The sequence below is a fragment of the Sorex fumeus genome, unplaced genomic scaffold (genome assembly GCF_029834395.1).
Source record: "Sorex fumeus unplaced genomic scaffold, SorFum_2.1 ptg000128l, whole genome shotgun sequence".
NCBI lineage: Eukaryota > Metazoa > Chordata > Mammalia > Eulipotyphla > Soricidae > Sorex > Sorex fumeus.
Genome location: NW_026606185.1, coordinates 55,053,065 through 55,080,098, shown reverse-complemented (window position 1 = coordinate 55,080,098; position 27,034 = coordinate 55,053,065). Strand labels below are relative to the sequence as shown.

The following is a 27,034-nucleotide window of genomic DNA, read 5'->3' as shown; positions in this document are numbered from 1 at the left end:
TTTTAGGAAGTCTTGAATTCTTTTGATAACACAATGAAAGAGATACTCTCTTCCCAGATCAAGGAATCAATTGTTAAATACCCCCAAATGTTTCATTTAAGATCCAAATGCTAAAAATTCAAGGAAACTCTCCACCAACAATTCTTTCTTATAACAATAACTCGTTGAAAACCATAAAGTGAGAGTGTGTTTTGAAAACCATCACATAACAAGGATGAATCACTTATCAACTAAGGAACTATTAAGACAAATATTGGTGATGTGGGGGATGGAGAGATGTGTAGTGAGATGTCTGTGTTGCATGTAAGAGAACAGGTTCTATCCTAACCATGGCAAATGCTCCCCAGAGCCACATAAGGAGTGGGTGATTCCTGAGAGAAGAGCTAGGAGTAATCCCTTAGCACGTCCAGGTATGACCCAAAAGCAAACCCCCAAAAAGAATGGTTTTGTAGTTTTTAAAGACAATTTCACAAAAACTGACAAACTACCAAAATTTAGCTGGCAGCAGAAGTCATAGGATCTTACTATCCTATGTTCGTACTCAGGTATGTGAAAATATACTATGATAATTTTGTGGGGGGAGGTTGGGCACCTGGCAGTGCTCAGGGGTTACTTCTGGCTCTACACTCAGGAATTACTCTGGGTGGTGTTCAGAGGACCATACAAAATGAATGGGATCAAACCTGAGTTGGCCACATACAAAGACAGTTCTCACCTGCTGTACAATGCTTTAGCTTCATATCACAATGAATTTTATATGGGTAAACCCACACCCATATAAGCTTCAAGATATGATGACATATGATTTGGGATTTATTTTCTTGCATTTTATTTTTCTTTTGAGCATTATTTCATTCTCATCATAACTCAAGCCTTCCCTATTCTACCACAGAGGATGGACTGTCTGAGCTTACCTGTGATGGATCTGGTAGTGGCACTCTCGTAAAGAGGAACTCCTTCTCCAGCATTGTTAAAAGCTTTTAGGGAGATTACATAATGGGAACTTGACTCTGGAAAAAAAAAGAAAAACAGAGAAAGTGCTGATTTGTTTCGTGTGCTGAAATATTCTGGGTAAACATTTTCCTGAAATCAAATTTAATACAATCTATTAAGTAATTGGTTGTTTAAAAAGAGTGAGTTTGATTCTGGGAAGAAGATGGGAGTGATATAAAAAGCAATTTTTTGATCTCCCTGAGTCTCCATATTGAAAGATACTGAATGATAAAATAGAAGCTTAAAAGCATTTGAATATTTAAAACAATAATTAGAAGAGGAGGCAGACCCTCCATCATGATACAAGTGAATGTGGACACAAGCAGCACTAGGGTCTACTTGTCTTCTTGCATCAGTGTAAGAGAGACAGAGGCATGCATCCGAAAGCTGTTCAACATCAACCATCAGCAGCACTTAGCAAGTATGGCAGAACACTGTGATGAACTGCAAAATATCTTTTCCTCAGACAAGCCTCACAATCTACCAGAAACAAATTTTACCAAAAAAAAAAAAAGTAGGGTGGTATCCATAGAAACAAGAAGAACAGAAATTCCAGATCAATGTAGAAGAGGAGACAGCCACAGTTAATAAACAGCTACAGTGTTTAGTGCAAATTGGAGGTTGGCCCATAGTTGGTTGGTTTGTGTTTTTGATTTTCAGCTACACATTGTAGGTAGTGGTCAAGGCTTATTTCTGACTTTATGCTTCAAGATCACTCCTGCATTTCTGGTGGTGGGCTTGGAGGACCACACTGGGTGCCAAGGAACTATAGTCAGCTGCAAGCAAGGTAAATGCCCTACTATTGTACTAACCCCATGCCCACATGCCCACTAACCCCATGCTCCAACCCCATGCCCACATTTCTTGAAAGGCCTAGTTAGCACACAATTTCACTGTGCACACTACATTGTCACATTCTCCCTGCCTCAATTCATCTGGGTTTGTTTACAACTCTGTGGGACTACAGAAGCCATTCTTAGCTCATGGAAGCCCAAATGAAAACAGGACCCAGATCAGATTAGAACCACAGGCCATGATGGGACTAGCTCTGGTCTAGAGCGAAAAAGAGAAGAGAGGTTTGTGTGTGCTGAGAAAAGCTACTTGAGCTTCTGGGAATGCAAGAAAACAATTCATATGAAATTGAGGAGCAATGATCTGTTGAGGTTAATTTATTTTAATTTTTTAAGAAATAAAATAAGAATAATGTCATTCCTTATAGACAAATACACCAAAAATGATATGCAAGAAAAAATAAACATACATGCAATTTACTAGTACAAAATGAGCAAACCAATATTAAGAAAATGAAATGACACGTACACAAGTACAATATAAATCAGAATTATGGTGGCATAAGAAAGTGACATCACTCAAGAAAGACCCATATGTAGGTGAAACATTAACTTTGGGAATAAAGGATAAGTGGATAAATGTAAGAGATAAATGTAACTGGATAAATATAAGAGAAAATGAAAACAAACAAAAGGAAATTGTGATTAAAGGAAGAGTCATCTTGCCGGATGAAAGGACAAGTATTAAAGAAGGAGCATCTAGCAGATAGATTAATAGTTATCCTTGAAGCTGGCAGAGTGATAGTATAGTGGGTAGGGTGTTTACCTCACATGCAATCAACCTGTGTTTGATCCCTGGCACTTCATAAAGTCCCCCAGTATTACCAGGAGTAATGTCTGGGTTAAGAGCCAGGAGTAAGTCCTAGCATTGCAGGGTGTGATCCTAAAGCGACCAAACAAACAAACAAACAAAAAAAAAATAGTTCTCCTTAAGGAAGAAAACCAAAAAAAGAAAATTGAATACAACATTAAAATTGCAATTCAAGATATATCTGCTGACTTAGAAAAAGTTTTAGGTATCCATACAGAAAGAATACATGACCTATATGGTATAAAATTAGGTAATTAACAAAATAAATAGTTCTCCTTAAGAAAAAAACCAAAAAAAGAGAATTGAATACAACATTAAAATTGCAATTCAAGATATATCTGCTGACTTAGAAAAAGTTTTAGGTATCCATACAGAAAGAATACATGACCTATATGGTATAAAATTAGGTAATTAACAAAATAAATAGTTCTCCTTAAGAAAAAAAACCAAAAAAAGAGAATTGAATACAACATTAAAATTGCAATTCAAATATATCTGCTGACTTAGAAAAAGTTTTAGGTCTATATACAAAAGAATACATGCCTTATATGGTAGAAAATTAGGTAATTATCAGGTCTTTTGGCAGCAACACTTTATGTCCGAAGAAACTATAGTGACTCATTCGAGACTCAAGGTAATAAAATGTGACTTTCAAGGACTTTAGAGTCAACAAAAGTTGACTTTAAATATAAAGAGCACAACTAAACCATTATCATCTTGGAAGCAATCAGGAAATATTGTTCCCCTGATCCCCAGAACTAGAATATGAGCTTTGAACATGCAAAATGACCAGGGGAGAAATATCAATCTAATGGCTAAAGTGCTGAATAACAAATGTAATAGAAGTTGAATACAGTAAGTCAGGGTTAAAGGGGACAGATTGTAGCCAACAATGATTAAATGTTCTGATATTATAACTATATCACAATTTTCAGACCAAATTAGGGTAGGATGTGTTTAGTATATAAAAAGTAAATGTTTTTAATAATATTAATCATGGCATTATTACTATCATTATTAGTATATCATTAGCATAATATGGGAAAAAGGAAATAAATGACCAAGATAGATTTGGATTATTAATCCATTATATTGTTGAGAGTCAAATCTTGGTGTCAATGGAAGGACAAACAGAAGTAAAACAGGTTAAATAAAGTCCTTTATTTCTAAACTCATTTAACGCCTGTGTCCATTGAAAAATGAGTTTACAAATTGTGAGTCAATAACAATAAGAATCCCTAGAACACAGAATGGGATTTTAGAAAAATATTTCAAGATTGTAGGCAACCACCACAAGGACTTTTTCAGAGAGATGATTAAATCCTGATCTGGGGCAGAAAACACATTAGTTGAGTATGAAATAACTTGAAACAAGGAAGCAATGAAAGACTAATAAGATCATGTCAATTGGATTAAAAAATCAACCTGAAGACTGGTTTCCATACACCAAAGACGAAGATATTCTGGGCTTCTATTAAGAGTCGCAATGAATTGAAACCAAACATATATGTGAATGCATAAATTTATTTTAGAGAAAAGTAAGAGTAGGTCACTACTGAGGTTGAATAGAGAATCAGGTTAACATCCTGAAGATGGTAAATAATCAAATATACATCATATGATTCTTGAATAAACTCGACCACAATAAACAGAATAGGAAAGAATTTTCTTACATTATCCAACTAAAAATAAAAGATAAAAGCCAAAGTCTTTGCAATCCCAAAGAACAAAGGGATGAAGCATTCAAGGCCTCTAAAATAAGGGAAGAATCTAGACATCAAATACCTACTAGAAAAAAAATAAACAAGAGAAAAACAGGCTACTCTCCAGAGTGTTAACAAAGAGATTGAACCTATTAGTCTGATCAAGTCTCTGGACTCTCAAGCTAATTTGCAGGAAAGGGAGCAAAGAAACATGTTCAACTCCAACACATAATAACTCATTAAGTGATACATCCATTGTACATGATTTTCTATATCCAGGTTTTATTTTACAATAAAAAAAGCTTTTAAAATGAGAGAATTTATCTCCAGCAGTGTTCTTTGAAATTTTATTACCAAGATTTTTCTTCAGGAAACTTTTATGTGACCTATATATTAGTGTCAAATGTAACTGACATCCCAAACCACAATGACACAAGAGTCACAAAATAACAAGAAGAGTAAAATTCAACTCTATTTGATATAGTCAAAGGACTTCTATTGAGGAAATTGCTTTTCCTACAAGGGAAAATATTTATGTATATTTAAATGTATCTTGTCACACTAGATTATTAATAATCTTATTACCACTGTCACAGTCACTGTCTTCCCGTTGTTCATCGATTTGCTTGAGCCGGCCCAGTAATGTCTCCATTGTGAGACTTTGTTGTTACTGTGTTTGGCATATAGAATACGTCACAGGGAGCTTGCCAGGCTTTGCCGTGTGGGCGAGATACTCTCGGTAGCTTTCCAGGCACTCCGAGAGGGGCAGAGGAATTGAACTCAGGTTGGCCAAGTTAGCCACTTGCAAGGCAAACGCCCTACCCACTATGCTATCGCTCCAGCCCAATCTTATTATAATAATCTTATTAATAAGAGCATAATCACAAAACAAGTGCTAAATGCTTTTGGAAATCCATCTATTTGTAATAGATGGGCTTTTTATACTCAGGTTATAATCAAAATTATTGTCAATAAAAAATTAAAAATTAGGCAGCAAACAATACAATGCAACTTATAAATGTTTTATGAGTTTAGAGGCCGAAAAAATTAGTAGAAAATTGAGTCATGAAAGTCTCCTAGGCAGGTATAAACACGGAGCCATGACTTGAGAACCTATGTAGGATTTTGAGGTACAAGGATGATAGGAGGTAGCAAACATTTTAGGGAAAACATAAAGGTGCAGAAAATGTAAATAAATGGATCATCAAGAAAAAGTATTTTTTTCTTTTGGTAAAAAATATCTCTTTATAATGAGAGAAGATGTCTTCAAATAAATACAATGTAAACATTTACATTTTTACATTACATTAAAACCATATAAAACTACTGTCAGAGAGCGAGACTGCTGTGATGTACATAGAAAACAGGGCAAAGTGATCTGACAGCAATTTTAACTGAGGATCGAGCCACTGTTTAATTCTATGAAACGATTTGCCTATGGAAGGCCGCCTCCGAGCTGTCAGATTTTTTTCCCCAGATCCAGATTTTAATGTGACATCGCTAAATTTTCCAATGTTGACAAATAATTTAAAGAAACAAATAAATGTATACTGACAAAACAAAATATCTCTGTCCGAACTGAATCCAGGCCCACGACCTCTAGTGTGTAAGTTCAGATCACTGTGTACACTAACCAATATATACCTAATCATAGAAAATAGGTGATAAAGTCTGGACCCAGCCAAGATGAATAGTGACAAATTAAACACCGTTCTCTGTGATGAGGAGGGGAAAGATAAGAAAACCTATGCTGGGGGGAGGGGTGTCTTTTCTGTCCAACGTTCCACTTTATTATTTATTTATTTTGCTTTTTCTGGGTCACACCCAGCGATGCACAGGAGTTACTCCTGGCTCATGCACTCAGAAATTACCGATGTGCTCGGGGGACCATATGAGATGCCGGGAATGGAACTCAGGTCGACCACGTGCAAGGCAAACACCCTACCCGCTGTGCTATTGCTCCAGCCCCTCAATGTCCCATTTTAGACTGGAATTTAGAGTAAAGCAGGACTCTGGGTTTCCTGGTCAGGGCTGACTGGTTGGGCCAGGAAATTGAATCCTTGCCTCACTTGTCTCTCTGTCTGCCCTGTTATACCTCCTTTGACATCACACTCTGTAAATGCCTCACTCATCACTCCTCCAGGATTCTGGACTGTGCACTGTGTCTCATTTAAAACATAAAAACAAAAAAGGAGAAGAAAACTGACTTCCTTTATCAGGTTCGTTTTCATGTCATTGGCTTGACTTCTCTTTTCTCAGGCTGAGTATCTTGACCTGGATCTTGTCTGGATGTTGCATCCTTAGCAGCTTTCAATGTTCCCGTCTCTGCCCCTTTGCAGAAGTTTCTCATTCCAGTACCAACTCTCTTGCTAATACCCAGCAAATCGCTATTATCTGGGTAATGGTAACTTCTTCCAGTTGAGGTCTAGCGAAGGGTATGCTGACAGAATCCTGAGTTTTGTCATTTACAAAGGGTTATTTTACAAATTGGTTAAAAAATTATACTAGGATCCCTCACAAATTCTGACTCTGTTGTTTGCCTCCTAGGGAAGACCATCTTAAATTTAAATTATATGAGCTATGGAATAACAGAGCTATGGGAAAGAAAACAGAAGATGATTGATTTGCAAAAGTTCTAACTGGTTGGTTAAAGAATATCCAGGACACATTTCTGCATCTTAGCGATTTGTCCACATCTCAATTGAGATGTATATTCTCTGTCTCTCTTTCTCTCTCTCTCTCTCTCTCTCTCTCTCTCTCTCTCTCTCTCTCTCTCCCTATTTCTCTCTTTCATCACAGAGAGTTATAAATACTGGAACCCATTTGGCTATTTTTGGATATGTGCTTTGATATCCTTTTAAATTGTGGTGGGGACATCTTGCCATAGAGTGAATTGAGTGGAAAGATGCTGTAAGTCAGCAAGGGAGGAGTAGGGATTTCCCCACCTCAGTGCAAGAGTGTCATTTTAAATTGTAACACTAGAGGGCAATGTGGAGCTATTTCCTGCACATGCTCAGAGCTCTTAAACTTTAAAACCTGTAAATCACAAAGGAATTGTCTTGAATTGGTCCCTCTATACAAGCATCAAATGAGTTAAACACATTTAATATTACCATAATGAATTCTAAATGAATTAATCATTAATTATGGTCAGACCTCATTGTTCAGGAACACACTTAATGACAATTGTAACAGTAAATTTATTTTTGATTTGCTGAAATGTTGCAAATATGTAGATTTAAATTTGTCAATTACCCCTGAAAAATAAGATGGAGTAGTGTTTTATTTTATGAATTCCTTGAAATTAAATTAAGCTTAAATATAGACTTCTACAGTTAAAATTTATTTTTAATTATGTTTATTTGAGTGATCCACAGATTTCCTATCATTGATTATTCTCATCATTGCTTGGCCAACATCTCTTATTTAAAAATGTTATTGAGGGCCAAAGAAATGATTGAAAGACCAGTGTGCAAGTTTTGCACAGAGAGAACTGGATTCTGTCATGACCACCACCTGGTCATTGAGCAATTCCAAATACTACCCAGGCAACAAAAAAATCACCCCTCTCCCCCCAAAATCAGATAGAGATAAGGACAGCTGAAAAAATACTTAATAAGTCTGAATGACACCCAAAAGATGTCACCTACCAATAGATAAGGTGTTAACTCCTAATTAGTATAACCTTTATGAATATAGGGAAGAGTACATAATTTAGGAATTATAAAATCAAGAAATGGATAAGAGGAAGAATTTTTGGTTTCCTTTGACCAGAGACTTGGTCAGCGAGAAAACCTAATTTTCCAGGAATCTTTTTCAGACTTGTGTGAAAGTCAAAAGTGACTCTGGAAGGGTCCTGGGGGTTGGGGGAATCCAGGGAAGGGTTGTTGAATCAAAAACCCAGAGACAACTCCTTAGGGATAGACCAGGATGCCTTCCTAAGTAACAAAGCCAACCAGAAGAAAGTCATTATTTTTAATTATCATTTGTGTGAATTTAATGCCAGTGGCATGTGCCAGATTGACAGCCCACGGTCCTTTATTCATTACAGATTATGGACTTCATTCAGTGGCTCAGTTCATGCCAAGTGCTTGTCGGGGTCCAGTCTCTGTGTCCCTGCATCCTCTGCCCCCTTAGCACTGCCAAATCAATTAGAGGAAATTAGAGTGGTTGCTGTTTCCCTAATGCAGATGCCTGCTCAGGGCAGTGAGCTACCACATGCACCAGAGGACAGGCCACAGGATTGCTGTCAAATGCAATGGGTTACCAGCACCTCTGACCCCACCGCATCTGAGCTGTTTCATTAAGTATAATGGGTGGGTAGCAAACATTGCTGGTTGCATTGATCCCTCGAAAGGATGGGCAATTCATATTTGGGGATGATGCATTATCTAATACATTCAACATTCAATGTACATCTTTGCGAATTGAATTAATAGCTAATCCCGGAAGCATCTATAGATCCCCCCCCCCCCATCACTTCTAGAAATTCTATCCAAAGGTCAGATGATAACATAATTTGCTCTGGAGTGATAGCACGGCGGGTAGGGCGTTCGCCTTACACGCGGCCAACATGGCCAACCCGAGTTCGATTCCTCCGCCCCTCTCGGAGAGCCCGGCAAGCTACCGAGAGTATTCGATATGCCAGACACAGTAACAACAAAGTCTCCAATGGAGACGTTACTGGGCCCGCTCGAGCAAATCGACGATCAACGGGAGGGCCTTTACCTTTACCTTTACCTTTACTAGTCTTCCAGGTACTGGCTATCTAGCTACACTGTGTGAAGAAGGATTTGAGTCTATAGAGAAAGAATTGGGGGGTGGGGGGGGTGGCGGGAATTCTTTAATCAAACACAGTCTACTGCCAGGAAGAAAATAGGGTAGAGTTTTCAAGAAAAATCTCATTCTCAGCAGAAAGAAGTTTCATTTGATGAATTAATGAATGAAAGAGAAACAGGAAGACTAAATTACTCAGTGAAGATCTAAAAGTGAGATGCTAATCATTCAAAACAGAAGTCATATTTATTGAACTCAAGTTGAACATTTTGATATTTGTAGATTCTCAAAGAGAGACCACGAAACATCTCCCTTTCACTCGGGGCATCCACATTGAATTTTTCATCAATTGTGTGCTTATTTACTTATCAGCAATCAGCTTCTTATCAATGTACTACTTGAGTTTTATTAATAAGATTTGAATGGCATTTACAATAAGTTTTGATCTATTTTTTATGAAATTAATTCCTCAAAACTATGTGATCCAGGAATGATGGGAAAGTTATTGGAAGTGGGTCAACATCAGAGGCCATTGTAATATCTCCAGGAACAGGGACCAGGGGCCAGGGGCCCAGACTGAGTGGAATAAAAATAACTCAGAGGCAGGTTGGGATGGAGGGATGGGGGATGGGAGGGAAACTGGGACCCGTGGTGGTGGAAAATGGACACTGATGGAGGGATGGGTACTTGATCATTGTATAACTGAAACCCAAGCACAAAAGTTTGTAAATCTACAACTGTACCTCATGGTGTTTCACTAATAAAAATTTTTTTAAAAAAATGATACACGTGAATGTGTTCCTATATCTGGAGGGACAACGATAGGAAGGAAAATCCAGAAGATTGGGACTCCGGGGATGCCAGAGATTGGACCAAAGGCAGCCCACATGCAAGGCAAATACCTACGTACTGTTCTACTATTGCTCCAGCCCCTAGAAAGAGGATCTCACACATGTGAAAGAGTAGACAGGAAAGGGGTGACCCTTCTCGGTTTAGAAACAAAGTCTGAAGTCCAGTCAGGACCTTTCAGCCAGAGTAATCCTGGGACTTTGGGAGCCACCACCCCTGCCCAGCCATGGCTAGAAGGGTTGAAGCTCTCCTTGGGATATTCTGCAGAGCAGTTTTCACCCACCGATTAGAGAGAACAAATAGTCTTCATTGGATTCTGTTGGTGGTGTGTGCTCAGGCAGAGAGAGCTGAGAAGTGGAGCCGTATCCGAGTAAACGCTTAGGTCAGGAAGCACTACAAACATTTTATAAATTGAGCACTTTATGTAGAGGTTTCTCAGTCAAGCTCTCTGCCAGAAACAGAGACAATGTAAGCAAGCATAATGAGTTCTTTTGCAAGTACTTTTGATGTTGCACACCCCCCAAAAATGAACTGAGTTAAAGACAAGGTAGAAAGAGTGTGTGACCACATAACGAGTCAATTATTCAGAAATATAAATAGCATCTGCCTAGTTAATTCAGTCAAACTAATTGTTATTTGATCTAAAAGGTCAGTCAAGGAGGTCACTGACTTCCTGACAGCAGTAAAATGAAATGTGCTTTTGTTTTTGGAACAAAAAAAAAGAAAGTGCCATTTTCCCCTTTCTCATTTTGTTCCATCCTTTTCTCTCTTCCTATGGCCTTTCTCCTCTCTCTTTACTTCCTGAGCCCATTGTTTTTTCAAAAGTCATCACCACGAATTGCAAAGTTCCTCATGATTCAGTTTCAGGGGTATCATTCTGGAGCACCAATCCGCCTGTCAGTATTTACTTCACTCCACCAATGTCCCTTCCACTGGTGTCCCTGATTAAAGTGAAACAAAGGACCCAGTTTATTAGGTCTGTGTTTTCATAGCTATTTTCTTACCCCCACCCGACTCCCACCCCCAGCCTAGCTCTATGGCAGGCACTTTTTTTTCTTTTTCTTCTTTCCTTGTCAGCACTGTGGTTTGCAATACTGTTACTGAAAGGCTTATCACTTCACCTGCTCTTGGCACCCAGTCCTCACCCTGAGCGACCACTTTCTCCCTCTGTCACTTTTCCTGGTGGTTCCATCCCTGTCCTATACCCCCTCTTCTGCCCACAGTGGTAATTTTCTTACTCTCTGACTTATTCCTTTGGGTTTCTAGGAGAGAGGGAAGAAACCAGGGAGCACAAAACAGAAAATTAAAAACATAAAAAGAAAGAGTGACTAGAGGCATGAGAAAGACAGGGAGCAAATGCTAAGCTAAGGACCAGAATCCTGTTCAGGGACTTGCTGCCTGACCTGGCCTTGCTTCGTTGCTCTTCTTTTTACAGAAACCTGAAAAGGTGAGTGAGTGCAGTGAGAGGTCCCATTCCAGAGCTGAGAAATGCTGACTTAGCAACAACCACCACGCTCATTAAGTTGCCATGCTGGGACTCAAAGCTACGTGTGTTCTACTTGTAAGTCTACCCAGGGGTGACCAAGCACATGCCTGAGAAAGAGAGTCTGGGCAAGAGCATCCTGAGAGCTGCCCTACTCTGTGTGTGGGAAAATGGTCATGAAAACACAGACCTAATATACTGGGTCCTTTGCTTCATTTTAAGCAGAAGGACATTCTTTTCTTTTTGTACCATATATGAACATCATATAAATACAAGATAATTATCTCCTCATGGCAACTCTTGCGTATGTGAAGGGTCTATGATCTTTCTTTTTATTTATTTTTTTTGGTGTTGGGGTCACACTGGGCAATGCACAGAGGTTACTCCTGGCTCATGCAGTCAGGAATTACTCCTGACCATGCTCAAGAGACCATATGGGATGCTGGGAATCGAACCCAGGTCTGTCACGTGCAAGGCAAACGCCCTACCCGCTTGTACTATCACTCCAGCCCCAAGGGACTATGATCTTATGCTTTGGTTTTGCCTTTTTCTCAGCTCGCATATGAGGCCTGTGAATGAGCATGAGTGCACAGGGATCAGAATTGCCTGCTCAGTGTCTTTGTTTCTAAATGTACTCAAGTTTCTGCCTGTATCTGGGAAATGCCCACTGTCATCTGCTGACTTTTAATTGGGGCTAAATAGATGAGAGTCTCACTCAAGTTCATAGAGCCTGTCTACATGGATGTGCTTCCATATTTTGTAAGTACTCTTGCTTTTTTCCCTTTTCCCCCACATTTGTTAGACAAAGATCCCTTTAAATAATACCTGAAGAGCAGGGATCCAGGGGTCAGAGTGCATGGGTGGTGGAAAGGAGTGTTAGAGCGAAAGATCCAAATCACAGACTCAACAACACTGACAAGAGCTCAGAACTTTAGCAACCAAAAGGAAAAATGTACCTGTCAAGGTGGTAGGCTGGGAGATGCCAGTGGGATGAGATACAACAGAACCTGGGAATCTTGATGGAGGGAGGAAGACACTGGTGGTGGGAGAGTTGCTGGTGCAAAGTATGTCTAAAGCTCAACTCTGAATAACTTTGTAAGTTATGGTGCCTTTATTTGAAAGATAAACATAATCTGGGGCCAAAGTGATAGTACAGTAGGTAGGGTGCTTACCTTCCATGTGGCCAACCCAGGTTTGATCCCTGGCATCCCATATGGTCCCCCTTGGCACTGCAAGGAGTAATTACTGAGTGCAGAGTCAAGAGTAAACTCTGAGAATCACTGGGTATGGTCCCCCAAACAAAATAATGACAACAACAACAACAAAAACCCTGTATTCCCTAAATAGTATAAACCAACATTGTCCCATAGATTGTCTGATGATTCAAATAATTCATATTTAAGTTACCCAACATGGGAGTTAGCGGCCATTTGACTACAGGGGGCAGGGCACTTAAGATGCAAATAATGTGACTGAGGTTTCTGATTGTTTTCATAATGTTAATTTTAATTAATTTAAGTTCTTTAAGACACATTAGGACAGTGGCTTCTATGTTGGACAGCGCCACTATAGAGCTGCTCTGTTTACCTTCTCTCCCATGGTGTTGCCATAGTTACCAAGGCTTTATGGACAAAGCCAAGGGCAGATGGAGCAGATTCAATGTGAGAGCTAATGCTGCTATTTTTTTCCTCTTCAAATGTGAAATAACTTGCTACATATATATGCCATGATTTTTATATCTTGGGACAACCTTTAACTTAATAGGCTGTAAACATATATATCACACATGAAAATAGCAAAAATGAAGCATCTATTTTACCTTTTGTTTAACTTTTCTACATGCACCTGAACAAATTTTTACCTTTATGACAGGATTTTTCAACTAATAAGCTTCTTAATATCCATGCTTTCTATTTTTTTCTTTAAAATATGAATTTATTGCTCATTTTGTATGCATATGTATATATATACACACATATAAATCCAACTCAAGAAAATATGATTAGCTAGAAAAGAACTATATTAATAATATAAATAGACATGAAATTAATATTTCTAAGGTGACTTTAAAATTGAACTCATGTTTAACTCATGTTAAAATTGTCACTTCAAGTTTAACAAAACATGCAGAAATAAAGTAAAAATAATTATGTAAGAATAAAGACAGGAAATGATACCAATGATAAATTTCATAAAGAAATATACTAAATAGGCCATTTGATAATTAAAAAAACTTCTGCTATAAATCCTTAAGAAAATTCTACTAGCATTTTATTATCTCAGATTGTCTTGGCATGAGCAGAACAGTTAGAGAAAAATCAAACTGGCTCAACTGACAATTCTTACAAGGCCAAGAATTGTCCAAATGATAGCACTAAAGATATTATTCAGTAGATGCATACAAAAGGCAAACAAAACAAAATAAACAAAACTTCTTTCACTATTATAAAGCAAATTTAGAAATGTGTGGGCAAAGTAGAAATTTTGATCCCAGCAGAATCAATTGAATTATAAGACTCATATAAATTTGGACTTAATAACTAATTATGTACATTATTGTTTTAAACTGACCTATACTATAATATAGTGTATACTTGGAAAATTCTTCCTGAAAAACTATAAACGTAAGAAAATAACCAAGAGTAACCTTTTCAGCTATGGAGACACAAACCTTCCAAAGATATTCAGGATGACTTTCTCAACACCATCTTTGGCATATGGATTATTTTAAACTGAATGACCCTGCAGGCACACAAGAAAAAATTTTCACTCCCTTAATGAACTAGAAGAATGAATTCAGTCATTTTTGGTAACACACACACACACACACACACACACACACACACACACACACACACACACTCCACATGGACTCTACGCTACCTCCACCTGCATGGAAGGGTCAATAGCAGGTTACAGGCCACTGGTTCTCCATTAGAGGAGCTACTATCGCCTTGTTAAACAAGCCCATTTACTTTCTTCCTTGCAGCTCCAGATCCTTACCTCAATCCTGAGCTCAGAGTAAATTCCCCAGAATGCATCTCAGCTTCTAAAGGAGTCCACAGATATGAGATTGCCCAAATGTAAGTGGTTCAAAATTTCTCCCGTGCACTAATCTATCTGAGATCATCTGCTAATATCTCCGCTGACTGCTGAGCAGCTGGAGAAGAACCTAGAGGTTAGGGGAATCTTTCCCTCCCCTCCACCCCACTTAAATATGTGGTGAGACTGAGCATCTTGTGATTTCTTGTTTAGTGAGCCCTGGGTTGAAAGTAGGCAGACTGAGAAGACAAGTTAGACACAAAAACTCAAAAGGGGCTGTGACCCTGGTACCTTCTGAGGGATGGTCTCAACTGGATTCATGGATGTTGATTTTAGTGGGAAATGCTGAGCCCCAAAACACACAAAATAATCTTCTTCCTATCAGACCAGATTCCAATTTTTACCCAAGGAGATAAGAAACTCATGAAAAATTTCATAAAAATTTCACAGAGTAGCAAGATCAAACACAGACTGGGATTAGACACACGAGTTAGAAATAAATGTGACTACTTAAAAGTTATATATTTGTAAGCAGTTTTGAACTTCCTTAAGCAATTTCTTGAATTTTTTTTATCTGTAAATGTGAAATATACTGCCTTTTAAAAAATTGATATTGCTTTAAGTTTTAAGATACTGGGTTGACATTCAATAAATGGTAATTGCTTTATTATTAAAACATATGTTGAGTGCCTCCTCATAACTATTTATTACAGATTTAATTCATATTTGGTTCACTTTCATTACTTTCAGTCCTTACTTTCTCTTAGATGCCTATCTTGTTTAAAATCTCACAAGAACCATCACCCTGTTTTCACTATAATGAAACCCATAATAACTTATTCTCTCCATTAATGTGCTATGCAATAGTACTGAGATGTGGCATTCAATACACTAAGTCCACAGGTTATAACAAGAAAGACAATCATGCCCTACCTACCCACTTTTTCTCCCCTGGCTCTCTAGTACCACTCCCTTTAAAATTTAGGTACAAGAAGTATGGATGGCCTGATCTGGAATAAGTTCCAAGGTATGAGACATCTGTGGGTTTCATACTTAGTTATTTTGAACATACCATGAAGGGAGAAAAAAAATCTTTAAGAAAGCTGCAAGTAGAAAGACAATCTTACAACTTATAATCATGTTTGACTAAAGTATTGACTCATGAATTGTTAATTTTACTTAAAATTTGGCCTTTAATCTTTTCCTGTAGCACAGTCTCCCTGTTGTTCATCAATTTGCTCAAGTGGGTCCAGTAATGTCTCCATTGTGAGACTTCTTACTGTGTTTGGCATATTGAATACATCATGGGTAGCTTGCCAGGCTTTGCCATGTGGGAGAAATACTCTTGGTAGCTTGCCGGGCTCTCTGAGAGGGGCAGAGCAAGCCCCTCTTAGCTTCCTCTTTTATAAACTCTACCAATAACATTTTTATATCAGTGTGTTAGCTCTTTTATAAACTCTATCATTAACATGTTTATATCAGTGAAGGAATTCAAAGGATATACTGTACTTCTAGAAGTTCTTTCCCAACAAAATGTCCATATGACACACTTGAGAACATGTCCATTAGGGCAAATATTTTACATCTTTTTATGTATGGAAATTTTAGGCCATTATATTAATTTTTTCCAGAAAATTCAAAAGATCGAGATTCAAAGAATTAATTCAGTACTTCCCTAAGTTGTGGGCAGCTCACACTTTGAAAACACTTAAAACTAAGTTTCAAAACATTGCAGAAGCAAAAAGTTCAGTACTAAAGTAATTGCTCTAAATGTTTAATGATTTTGATTTATTGTTACAACTGAAAATAGGACATTTCTTAATCTATATGCAAAACAAAGATTTAAAAATTTTTGTGAATATAAGCATTTTTCTTGCACTATACAAGAGGATACAAATCAATGCAAAAATAAAAGATAAAGAAATATGAGGAATATACTTATATTTTAAGGTAGTAGTTTTAAAGAGTAGCAAAAAAGTTTTTTTTTTCACTGAAAATGCTAACAAGCTATATGCTTTCCAGAACTCAAGAAAATAGGTACTTAAGAAATGCATTTTTTAGAAATATAATCTATTAGAGTATAGATCAAGTTTCTATGTTAAGGAAACATCTACTTTTGGCTGCTAAAGTAAAATAGAAGTGATATAAATGAATAGTCCAGTGTTGGTAATATGACTTTATTATTCTCTGTCGCTTTCATCTCTGGGTCTAATTTCTTGTTATCTCATAAGTAGCAGGAGGAGGATAAGGGGTTTCACAGTCACAAATACCTAAACAATCTGTAAGGGGTTTAAGCCTGAGGATGGCCCTATCACCTTTGCGTGTATGTACTAGCCAAACTTTAATCACTAGTATAAAGATTGCCACACATGAAACTCACTTAAGGTGGGTAAACATGCATCTAAGCAAAATGAGGTAGAGGGTTGAAGAGAGTGTAGTGGGTAGAGAACTTGCTTTCTACCTGCCGATGGTTCAAATTCCAGCATCCTATATGTTTCCCTGAGCCTTGCCAGGAGTGTTGAGCCTAGAGTCTGCCCTGAGCACAGTCACATGTGGCCCAAAAAGAAAATAAATAAATAAATAAATAAATAAATAAATAAATAGAATCAGGAACTGGAGTGATAGTACAGCAGTTTGGGCATTTGCCTTGCACATGTCTGACTATAAAAACCAGCTCCCGGAACCACGCGGCTGCATTCGCAGCCGCGCGACATCTTATTATGACATCTTATTATCTCATTCCTACTTTGGACAAACTGGCAGGCTACCGAATGTAGCCTGCCCACACAGCAGAGTCTGGCAAACTCCCCGTGGCGTACCCAATATGCCAAATACCAGTAACAATGATGGGTCTCATTCTCCTAAAGAGCCTTGAATATAGCACTTTCTTAAAAACCTCAGGGCTAGGATGAAGGAGATGTTACTGGGGCCTGCTCGAGGCAATCGGCAAATAACAGGATGGTCGTGATTCGTGATGGCCGACTTAGATTCAATCCCTGACACCCTATATGGTTCCACCAAGCACCACCAGGAGTAATTCCTGAGTTCAGAACCAGGAGTAATCCCTGAACATCGCCAGATATGACCCCAAAAGTCAAAATAAAATAAAATCAGGTAGAGAGGTTACTACCTTTGGAGGGAATATGAATAGACAATCCACAGGAAGATTTTTCCAAAAAAGAATGAGATAATTACCAGGATGTTTCAGAAGAGTGATAATTATTTATACATGCTCTCTTCTTTAATGACTACATCATTCATGAAAGATGAGTATTTATTTTGAAGGCAGGAATCAGATTTCTTTATCATTTCTATCCAATATATGCTATAGTGCCAGGAGATAGTGAGAACTTAATTTATTCATTGAACTAAAGGTGACTGCCTAAGAGCATAAATTCAGAGACTAAAAAACCCTGATACTCAAAGAGATTACATCTCTTTGCCAAGGTCATATAGCTTATTGCTGGTAGGATCAGGATTCTAGCAGTTCTATTTGAAGTTTTACTCCTGAGTGATTCTTCTGCAAGAAAGTTTCTGTGATAAAACAAGCCATCTGCTTGAGAGAAGCTCTTCCTCTGTAAACTGGAATATAAAATCTGTAATGACGACAGCTTTGTCAGCAAAGGATTTGTTGTATTTCTTTTGTGGAATGTGAAAGAGAGTCATGTTGGTCTCATAAATTTCCTGAGCAATCACCCACTGTTCTCTTAGCCTTTTTGATGTCAGAGGAGTCTGTGGTTGACTGATTCTCAAATGAATAATTCTAGGAAGAAGGCTCATTTCCAACGTACTGCATTTTTGCTTTTGATTCTAAATAGTAAGGTTAACACCTGATTAAAGGACATTTTGACAAATGCTCACCTTTACAACACTCACATATTCTTGGTCCCATCCTTTACCGAGACAGCTATAACTATTCCTAAACTTACCCCTTCAGAAGCCATTAAATTTGACAATGGACTAACTAGGCATCCATTCATAGGTTTAAGTATTAATGTTCACTCAGAAAAGAAAAAGTTTGCAGCTTTTTTCTTTTATCCTCAAAGGTAGAATTCAGAGTTTGCTGAATATTTAAAATAGGACAAAATTTCTATCAATATGAGAAACTTCCCGGAAGACCTCTTATTCTCTAATTTTTGCTCTCAGAGAACCCGGCCTGTAAGGGAATACCTGTAAAGGTGATTAGAGGCTGCCCCAAAAGCCTCCACCCCTCTCGGAGAGCCTGACAAGCTACCGAGAATATCCCGCCCACATGGCAGAGCCTGGCAAGCTCCCCGTGGCATGCTCGATATGCCAAAAACAGTAACAATGATGGTCCTCATTCCCCTGACCCTGAAAGAGCCCCCAATATGTCATCAGGCTACACCAACACGTGACAGGTACGAATGGAGATGTTACTGGGCCCGTTCGAGCAAATCGATGAATGGGGTGATAGTGATAGTGATGTGATAGTGATAGTGATAGTGAGACACTTCACATATGGAGTGTGTGTGTGTGTGCATATGTATGTATATATACATGTCAAAAGAGAAAGCAGTATAAGAGTTCATAATACTGTTTAACATTTATAAACATTAAAGTTGTGAAGCAATGTGTGTGAGTAGCCAAGGAGGCCAACAAGAAATCTCAAAAACTAAGTATACTATAATTTATAAAAAATAGAAATCAGGAGATAACTGAAACAAATGTGAAAATATTTCTTTCCAAATCACACACTCCATTTTTTACACTTTGATTACATGGAAACATTTCATGAAGGTTTGGATTAGTGTTTGTGATAATTAGTTTTATTTATTAATTTGACAGGACACCTGCTGCTCAGATTAAACCTAATTAATTTGTGTATCACAATCACGATCACGATCATCCTGTGTTCGTCGATTGCCTCGAGCAGGCACCAGTAACGTCTCCTTTGTCTTAGCCGTGAGACTCTAAAAAGTACCACATTCAAGGCTCTTTTAGGGTTAGGAGAATGAGACCCATCATTGTTACTGGTATTTGGCATATTGGGTATAGGTGTATAGTTGAGGATATTTTGTGTGAGATCAGCATTTGAACTGGTGAAATGAGTAAGCATATCACCAATCCCTGCCTCACAGTGAAAGAGCATCATTCAAATTGTTGATCACCTGAATATAAAGAAAGAGTAGGAGAGAGAAATTCACACTTTCTTTTGTTATTCTGAGTCACTGCTTAAGAACTGAAACATTTCATCTCTTCTGCCACCCTTAGATCAAGATTTATGCCATTAAGTCCTACGATTTGGACTCAGGTTGAATTATACCATTGACTTTCCTGTTTCCCAACTTGCATGACACATACACAAGTACAGACATGTAAAACTATTGTTATTGTTTTTCAGGGAAACCCTGATATCCTTTTCTCTTTGACCATCTCACTTCTTCAATAAGAAAATCCATAAATATCTGCTGCATCCAATGTCTTGGCAGATAAAATGATTATATTCCAGCCAAATTTGTGGCTCTTTCAAGAGACAATAAGGATGATTTCTCTTTAAATATGAAGGATGCTTAAAACATATCTTATAAAATACATATTTAATGTCTTATGTTTTTAATCTTTAATTTTCCTAATAAGAAATACATTCTTTTAATTTCTAATTTGTCAATATGAAAAGTGAGGTTGGAGATTTTCCAGTGGTTATACGTCAATGTTATATGTCAATGGTCTTGCAGAAAATTGAAAGAAAAATTCTAAGTTAAGCCTCTGATTTCAAGGTTAAAGTTCTTTATATTCAGCTTAATCAGTGATATCATTTCTTCTCTTTGGCATTGATATGTGCTGATTGAATTGCTGATTTACAGCGTTAAATTCCAAACACACCAATGCTCCAATAACTCTATCTAATTAGCTGAATAGACTTATCCAAGTAATTCTATTTAGCTGTCATTATCATGTTAATGATCTTGAACTATTTACCACGAGTTTTGAGCCTCTTCTATGTATCTCATTGATAATAATAACCAAACCAGTCTGTTCACTGCTAGCAGGGAGAGCAGGCAAAGCAATGAAGGCTCGTGTTTGAGACAAAACAACTCGGCTTTTAGGAGAAATAAATTGCTCTGCTCACAAGTCATTGTTCAATTTGTTGCTTTTTTTTGTATGTGGCACCAGCTATAACATTCTATATCATTATTAGGAAAATTAAAGATTAAAAGCATATAAAACATTAAATACATATTTTATAAGATCTGTTTTAATCATCCTCCATATTTAAAGAGAAATCAACCTTATTGTCTTGAACGATACCTTAAATTGGAGACTTAGTCAAAGATTAAGTTAAGAAGAAAATGTGAGAAATGTTAAAAAATGTTGAGAAAAACATGTGAGTGGACAAAAAACAATGAGGCCTAATTCTATGTGCATGAGATAGAAAGAGATAAATAAGAAGGATAGTAAATTGGGAAGATAGACAAACTCTTAGGGTTACAAAAAAAAAAAAACAAGGAAGAAAAAGAAATACCAGAATAAATTTTTAGTTCCCAAATGCCTGTGGAGAAATGATTTAACTGTCTAAAAAATTACTATAAAACTTCAGAGGGTGAGATATTTTGGTGAGATATTTTTCATAGTTGTCTCTCACAAAATAGCTCGTGGAAGTTACTTTACCTAATTTAATTCCTTATGGTTCTTAGGAGGGCTGGAGCGTATCACAGCGGGTAGGGAATTTGCCTTGCACACGACCAACCTGGGTTCGATTCCTCCATCCCTCTAGGAGAGCCTGGCAAGCTACCGAGAGTATTCCGCCTGCACGGCAGCCTGGCAAGCTCCCATGTGGCTATTTGATATGCCAAAAACAGTAACAAGTCTCACGATGGAAATGTTACTGGTACCCGCTCAAGCAAATCTATGAACAATGGAGGACAGTGCTATAGTGCCATGGTGCTCAGGAACTCTGCTTTGGACAGAGTCCTGGTTGTGTCACTTACTTGCTAAGAGATTTTGGTACAATTATGCAAGCCGTCTTGGCCTCAAATTAACTTCATCTATTTGGTATTAGCCTTTCAGTCATAGCCCACTCTTATTGTGAAGATCAAATGAGACAATGAATGTGAAACATGTAAAGCTTAGACCAAGTGCTTAATAAACACTATAGATTGCTATTGTTATTGATATGTATGCCTTTCATAGCTGTAATTCATGCAATGAGTTTCTTAGGCTACTCAATTATTGCCATAATTTGTAAATCATCTAAATTAATGTAATTCATATAAATCATATAAATTACTTATGATTATAAATTATAAGTATAATTATAAAGTATTATAATTTCATAGCATCATATTTTTCAACTGCTTATTTACTGAACACTGTTAGCATCTGTGGAATTCTCTGCTCCCCATTGTTTTCTCCTCTAGGTTTAATAATAAAACAGATGTCATAGATAATAAACGTAGAGTCTTCGTACACACAAGAAAAGTTTCCAGAGCTTATAATGGTAGTCTATTCATAAAATTGAAAAGAAGTAATTCTTAGAGCAGATTTTATTTGCTGAAGATTCATGATACTTATTTCAAAAATAGCTTTCTCCTGTAGCAAGCTGAAAGGAACTGTTCTCCTCCTACTCGTATTCTTGTGAAGTCCAGGAGTTCTTGTTATGCTCATTTGACAGATTGAGGAAACCAGGACACCGAGTCTTGATAACTTGACCAACAACAGAAAAAATACTGAGACATGTGTGCTGGCCTTTCTGAACTTCAAAATATTTCTGCATGCCTTTTTGCTAAAAACCCAGGAAAGGAACAAAAAAAGCTACTTTCCCTATTCCTTTGCCGAAAGGGGGCAATCTCTTATTGCATGTTATAAAATACCTCTTAAGATATTTTCTACTTGACAAGAGATGTTTCATGCATTCAGTGTATGTATGTTAGCAAATATACACCTTATAGCTCTGGCCCAAACCTGTGAAGCCTTGGTTTCACCAACAATTTCAAATAAATGATGGTATGGCAATAGATTGAAAGAAACTGTAAATGATATTTGAGAATTGAATTATTACCCACAATTGCAAGTTGAGAATGTTTGTAAAGAACACTTCTAGAAATTGGGTCAAGAAACAAAGATCTCTTGGGGTTGGAGCAATAGCACAGCAGGTAGGTCATTTGCCTTGCACGTGGCCAACCCGGATTTGATTCCCAGCATCCCATATGGTCTCCAAGCATCACCAGAAGTAATTCCTGGGTGCATAAACCACGAGTAACCCCTGTACACTGCTGGGTGTGACCCAAAAAGCAAAAACAAAACAAAACAACAACAACAAAAAAAAAAACAAAGACCTCACTCACCCTTTCTTTTCTGTTTCTCCATTCTCTCCTTTTTTTTTTTTCCTTTTTGGCACTCTTTGTTTGGTTTTGTTTCATCTTTTGTTTTGGGATCACATCTGGTAGTACTCAGGGCTTACTCCTGGCTCTGTGCTCACTCCTGGTGGTTCTCAGCAGATCGTGCAATGCCAAGAATAGAACCCAGGCGAGCAGCATGAAAAGCAGCCATCCCAGCCACTGCACAGTCCCTCTAGCTCTCTATCTACTCTGAAGAACTGCTGTATCTAAGATTAAACAGGCTGGATTTGCCCCTTCATCCCTGTCAAGCATCTCAACCTGTAAATCTTTTGTCTCAAAGTCAGAATCACCCAGTGTGCAGATGTTTCCGTGCAGGCTGATCAGGACTCCCCCCAAAACAACTCCCCCCCCCCATCAGGACAAAGGAGAATGCACTAGCTCTGCCCTAGCATTTTCAGTGTCATCTATCTGCTCTAAGATATCCCTGTACTGGTAGTCATGAGCAAGGACACCATTTGGTGTGAGCAAGTGCCATGGTTCGCCACTGGGCATACACTGTCTCAAATGCCATGAGCCAACTTAGAGGTATGTGCAGATTAATTGTCTGTTCCTCTTCCTATAGCTATATTCAAGAACGTTAACAGATTGGATGAAGGATCTTGAATTCTTAAAACCTTAAAATTCTTAAAATTCTTAAAAATTTTAAAACCTTAAAATTCTTAAAATTCTAAAATTCTTGAGTTTAAAACCCCTGATCTGGCTTCCTTGGGAGTTCTCGGGACAAGGCCCCCTCCCTTATTCTTCCATAGTCCCCTTTCTTCAGTAAGTTTTTGGGAAAAGTATTCTGTACTCTTATAAAATTCTATTTTCTGACAATTAAATAACCTGGGTTTCCCTAACATGTCTACTGATTTGACAGTGACTAATTTCTGCTCGGAAATGACTAATTAGTGTGTATGTTTTGTGACCTAGATTGCTCTTAAGATAAATCCATTGTTTTTATTCTTTTTAGTGTAATCCTGGCTCTGAATCATTTATATTTTTATAACACATTTGATTTCTTGGCTGTAAATGTACATTGCTTTTAGGCAGATTTTTTAAATAAAACCTCTCTGTGTATTTATTGTATTCATTAAAGTTTATTTTTCTGTCTCTTGCTGAATAATAAAGACCTCAACACATTACAGGAAAGGAAGACAGAGATAAGGTCAAGATTGGCATTTAATTTCTAATTTTCTTTTAGATATTGAACATCAGAGGTTTGGTTGGCCAGCCAGGTGGACACAAGTGCTTTCTACAGTTGACATACTACTGGTGTTAGCTACTAAGTTAGAACAATTTTAATTCATCTGATTTCATAATGACTATAGGATGTCTATGGCACCTGTTCAAAAAAACAGAACAAAAGTATTTAGGAGATCAATTTAAAGAGCAAAGAATGTGAAGACTTCCTTTTAAGAAAATCACTCTACCAGAGGTACTGTAGTGATTACTTCAAAGCTAGTGGCTTAAATTTAACAATCTACTCTCTCATATTTCTGCAGTATGGAAGTACAGAGCTGAGGTCTCAGAGGGCTGCACCTTCCCTGGGATTTTGGATGGGTACCCAACCTCCACTACCAGATACTGGTGATTATCAACCTCCCTCCTTTCTATATCATGCTTCCTCTGAGTTTCTTAGAAAGGTATTACCTTGGGATTTAGCATCCACCAAATAATCTGGTAAGAGTTTACCGAGATACACATCACTTGTATCACCAAAACTATTATTTACAAATAAATTCGTGCATATAGATTCTGTAAATTAGAAGATGGGCATGCCTTTTGGAGGGTTTCTTATTCAAACAAATATAATTTTATAAAAACTTTTATCTATCTTTCTATCTATCTATCTCTCTATCATATATCTTTGCACACTTATATAGAGAGATATAGAACGCTAAGAAATCAATAACTTCAAAATGTTACTTCTCAGCTAATTGCTATACAAGTTATGCTGACATTCTCTTAAGTGCTCTTAGGGAAAAAATAAGATCTCCTGGCTCATAATACCTTGACTTCTGAGAAATGCTCTAGGATAACAGCACAAATATTTAATCTCAACTAATAAAATAAGTGAATTACATGAAATAAAGATGTGAAGGTAATTACTTTTGGCTTCACTCATACATAAAATATTTATTATTAAAGCAAATAAAATTGGGAAGAAACAAGAAAACTAACCAGTGTCAGTGGAAACCATGTTGGTTTCCAGAGAGATGAGGAAAGGGAGAAAGGAGGGAAAAGCGGAGGGATTATTTTGGTGATAAGATGAATCTAGAATTCTAGTGATTAAAGTGGTGATAACACAAACATTTAATTATATGAATTTTTTTAAGAAAAGAGAACTATACAAGTGGTTCTACATGGAAAGTATCATGCTAAGTGAAATGAAGGAACAGAGGGACAGACATAGAAAGACTGCACTCATCTGGGGAATATAAAGTAACAGAATGGGAGACAAACACCCAAGAATAGTTGAGATAAGTACCAGGAAGTCTGGTCCATGGCTTGGAAGCTGGCAGCATATGCTGGGGAAAAAGGCAGCTCAGATAGAGAAGGGAACACCAAGTAAAGGATGTTTGGAGGATTTGCTCAGGATGCGAGATGAGTGCTGAAAGTAGACTATAGACTGAACACGATGGCCATTCAATACCTCTATTGCAAACCACAACACCCTAAAGGAAAGAGAGAGCAAAAGGGAATGCCCTGCCACAAAGGCAGGGGTGGGTGGGGGGGTGGTGGTGGGAGGGCTACTGGGATCATTGGTGGTGGAGAATGGGCACTGATGGAGGGATGGGTTCTCGAGCATTGTATAACCAAAACCCAAGCACAAAAGTTTGTAAGTCTAAAACTGTACCTCATGGTGTTTCACTAATTAAAAAAAAAGAAGAAAAAAAAAGAACTACAAATCTTTCCCTTTAATTTAAAGGATATTAATGAAACTTGAATGCATTCTCTACATTGGAAAACAAATAGACTTACTTATTCATGCTATGTATGGGCTTAAGGAGGCACAACCCAACTTACTATATTTTATTTTAATCAGATATAAAACTACCTACAATTTCTGGACTCTTCAGTTCTTCTTCTTATTTGCATGAGAAAGTAAATGCTGAATTTAAGAAGCAAACATTCCTACTGAGTGAGTGGAACTTGAGATAACAACATTTCCATTTGCAGTTGAAGTGCTTCTTTAAGATTTGGACTGTGTATAACTATTGGTCCTTCCTAAAAGATTGTTAGATAAAATTAACTGATGTATTAACTATTCTACCTGGTGCAGATTAATATGTTTTAGGGTAGTTATTGCTAGAGATTCCATTCAATTTGGTGCATTTATTGGTTAATTTACCTGTACTCCTTTTCTGACTGGCATGCATCTTATTCTTCAAGTTAAACACTGTAATAGAAAGGTGTATCCAAGCTTATTAAAATACACATATACAGATGTATAAAATACCAAAAAATGGAAGCACTTTTAGATGTACTATTTATGGAAGTATTTGACATTTATTATGGACTCTGAAATCTTTTTTGGAAGGCCTCACTCTCCTTAGAGGATGCAAGGATGACTTATGGCAAAAAGGGGCTATCATAGCTGTACTTAGGAGTATCTGGGGATGTGCAGTGCTGGGGACAGAACTTGGGCCCTCCATAAGCAAGGCATGTACTGCACACTACTGAAATAAAGCTCTAGACACTAGATGCTAAAATTCTTACCTATATAAATCTTAATTGCCTACATTTTAACTATCTGCCCCACAGTTTGTTTTCTTCCTTCTACCATCTTCACAACAGTTAAATGCCCAGACATTTTCCTAAAAAAGGGAAAATATGATGATATTATCAGGAATCATCTGGACACACCAGAAGGCAAAATACAGAATCTTCATATCAAAACAAGTCACTTAAATGTGTTCCAAGTCAGAACTCAACCAGATAACTAAGTATAAGTCAGACTTCAGATGTCTTTATATAAAATTCTGGAGCATCATATTGAAAACTTATATACGCTTTCTTTTTTGCTTTCTGGGTTACACCTGGCAATGTTCAGGGGTTACTCCTGGCTTTGCACTCAGGGGTTTCTCCTGGCGGTGCTCAGGAGACCACATGGGATGCTGGGAATTGAACCCGGGTCGGCTGCATGCAAGGCAAATGCCCTACCTGCTGTGCTATCGCTCCAG

At 37.5% G+C, this 27,034-nt stretch overlaps 1 protein-coding gene across 2 annotated transcripts in view; it reads right to left on the bottom strand.

Annotated features, from left to right (window-relative positions):
- DCC (DCC netrin 1 receptor) overlaps window positions 1-27,034 on the bottom strand; it is a 1,215,565-nt gene that overhangs the window by 138,216 nt on the left and 1,050,315 nt on the right. For both annotated transcript variants that reach the window (XM_056138055.1, XM_056138056.1), the window contains exon 16: window positions 915-1,010. In XM_056138055.1, coding sequence (XP_055994030.1) covers window positions 915-1,010 — 96 coding nt within the window. The remainder of the gene's footprint in view (window positions 1-914; window positions 1,011-27,034) is intronic.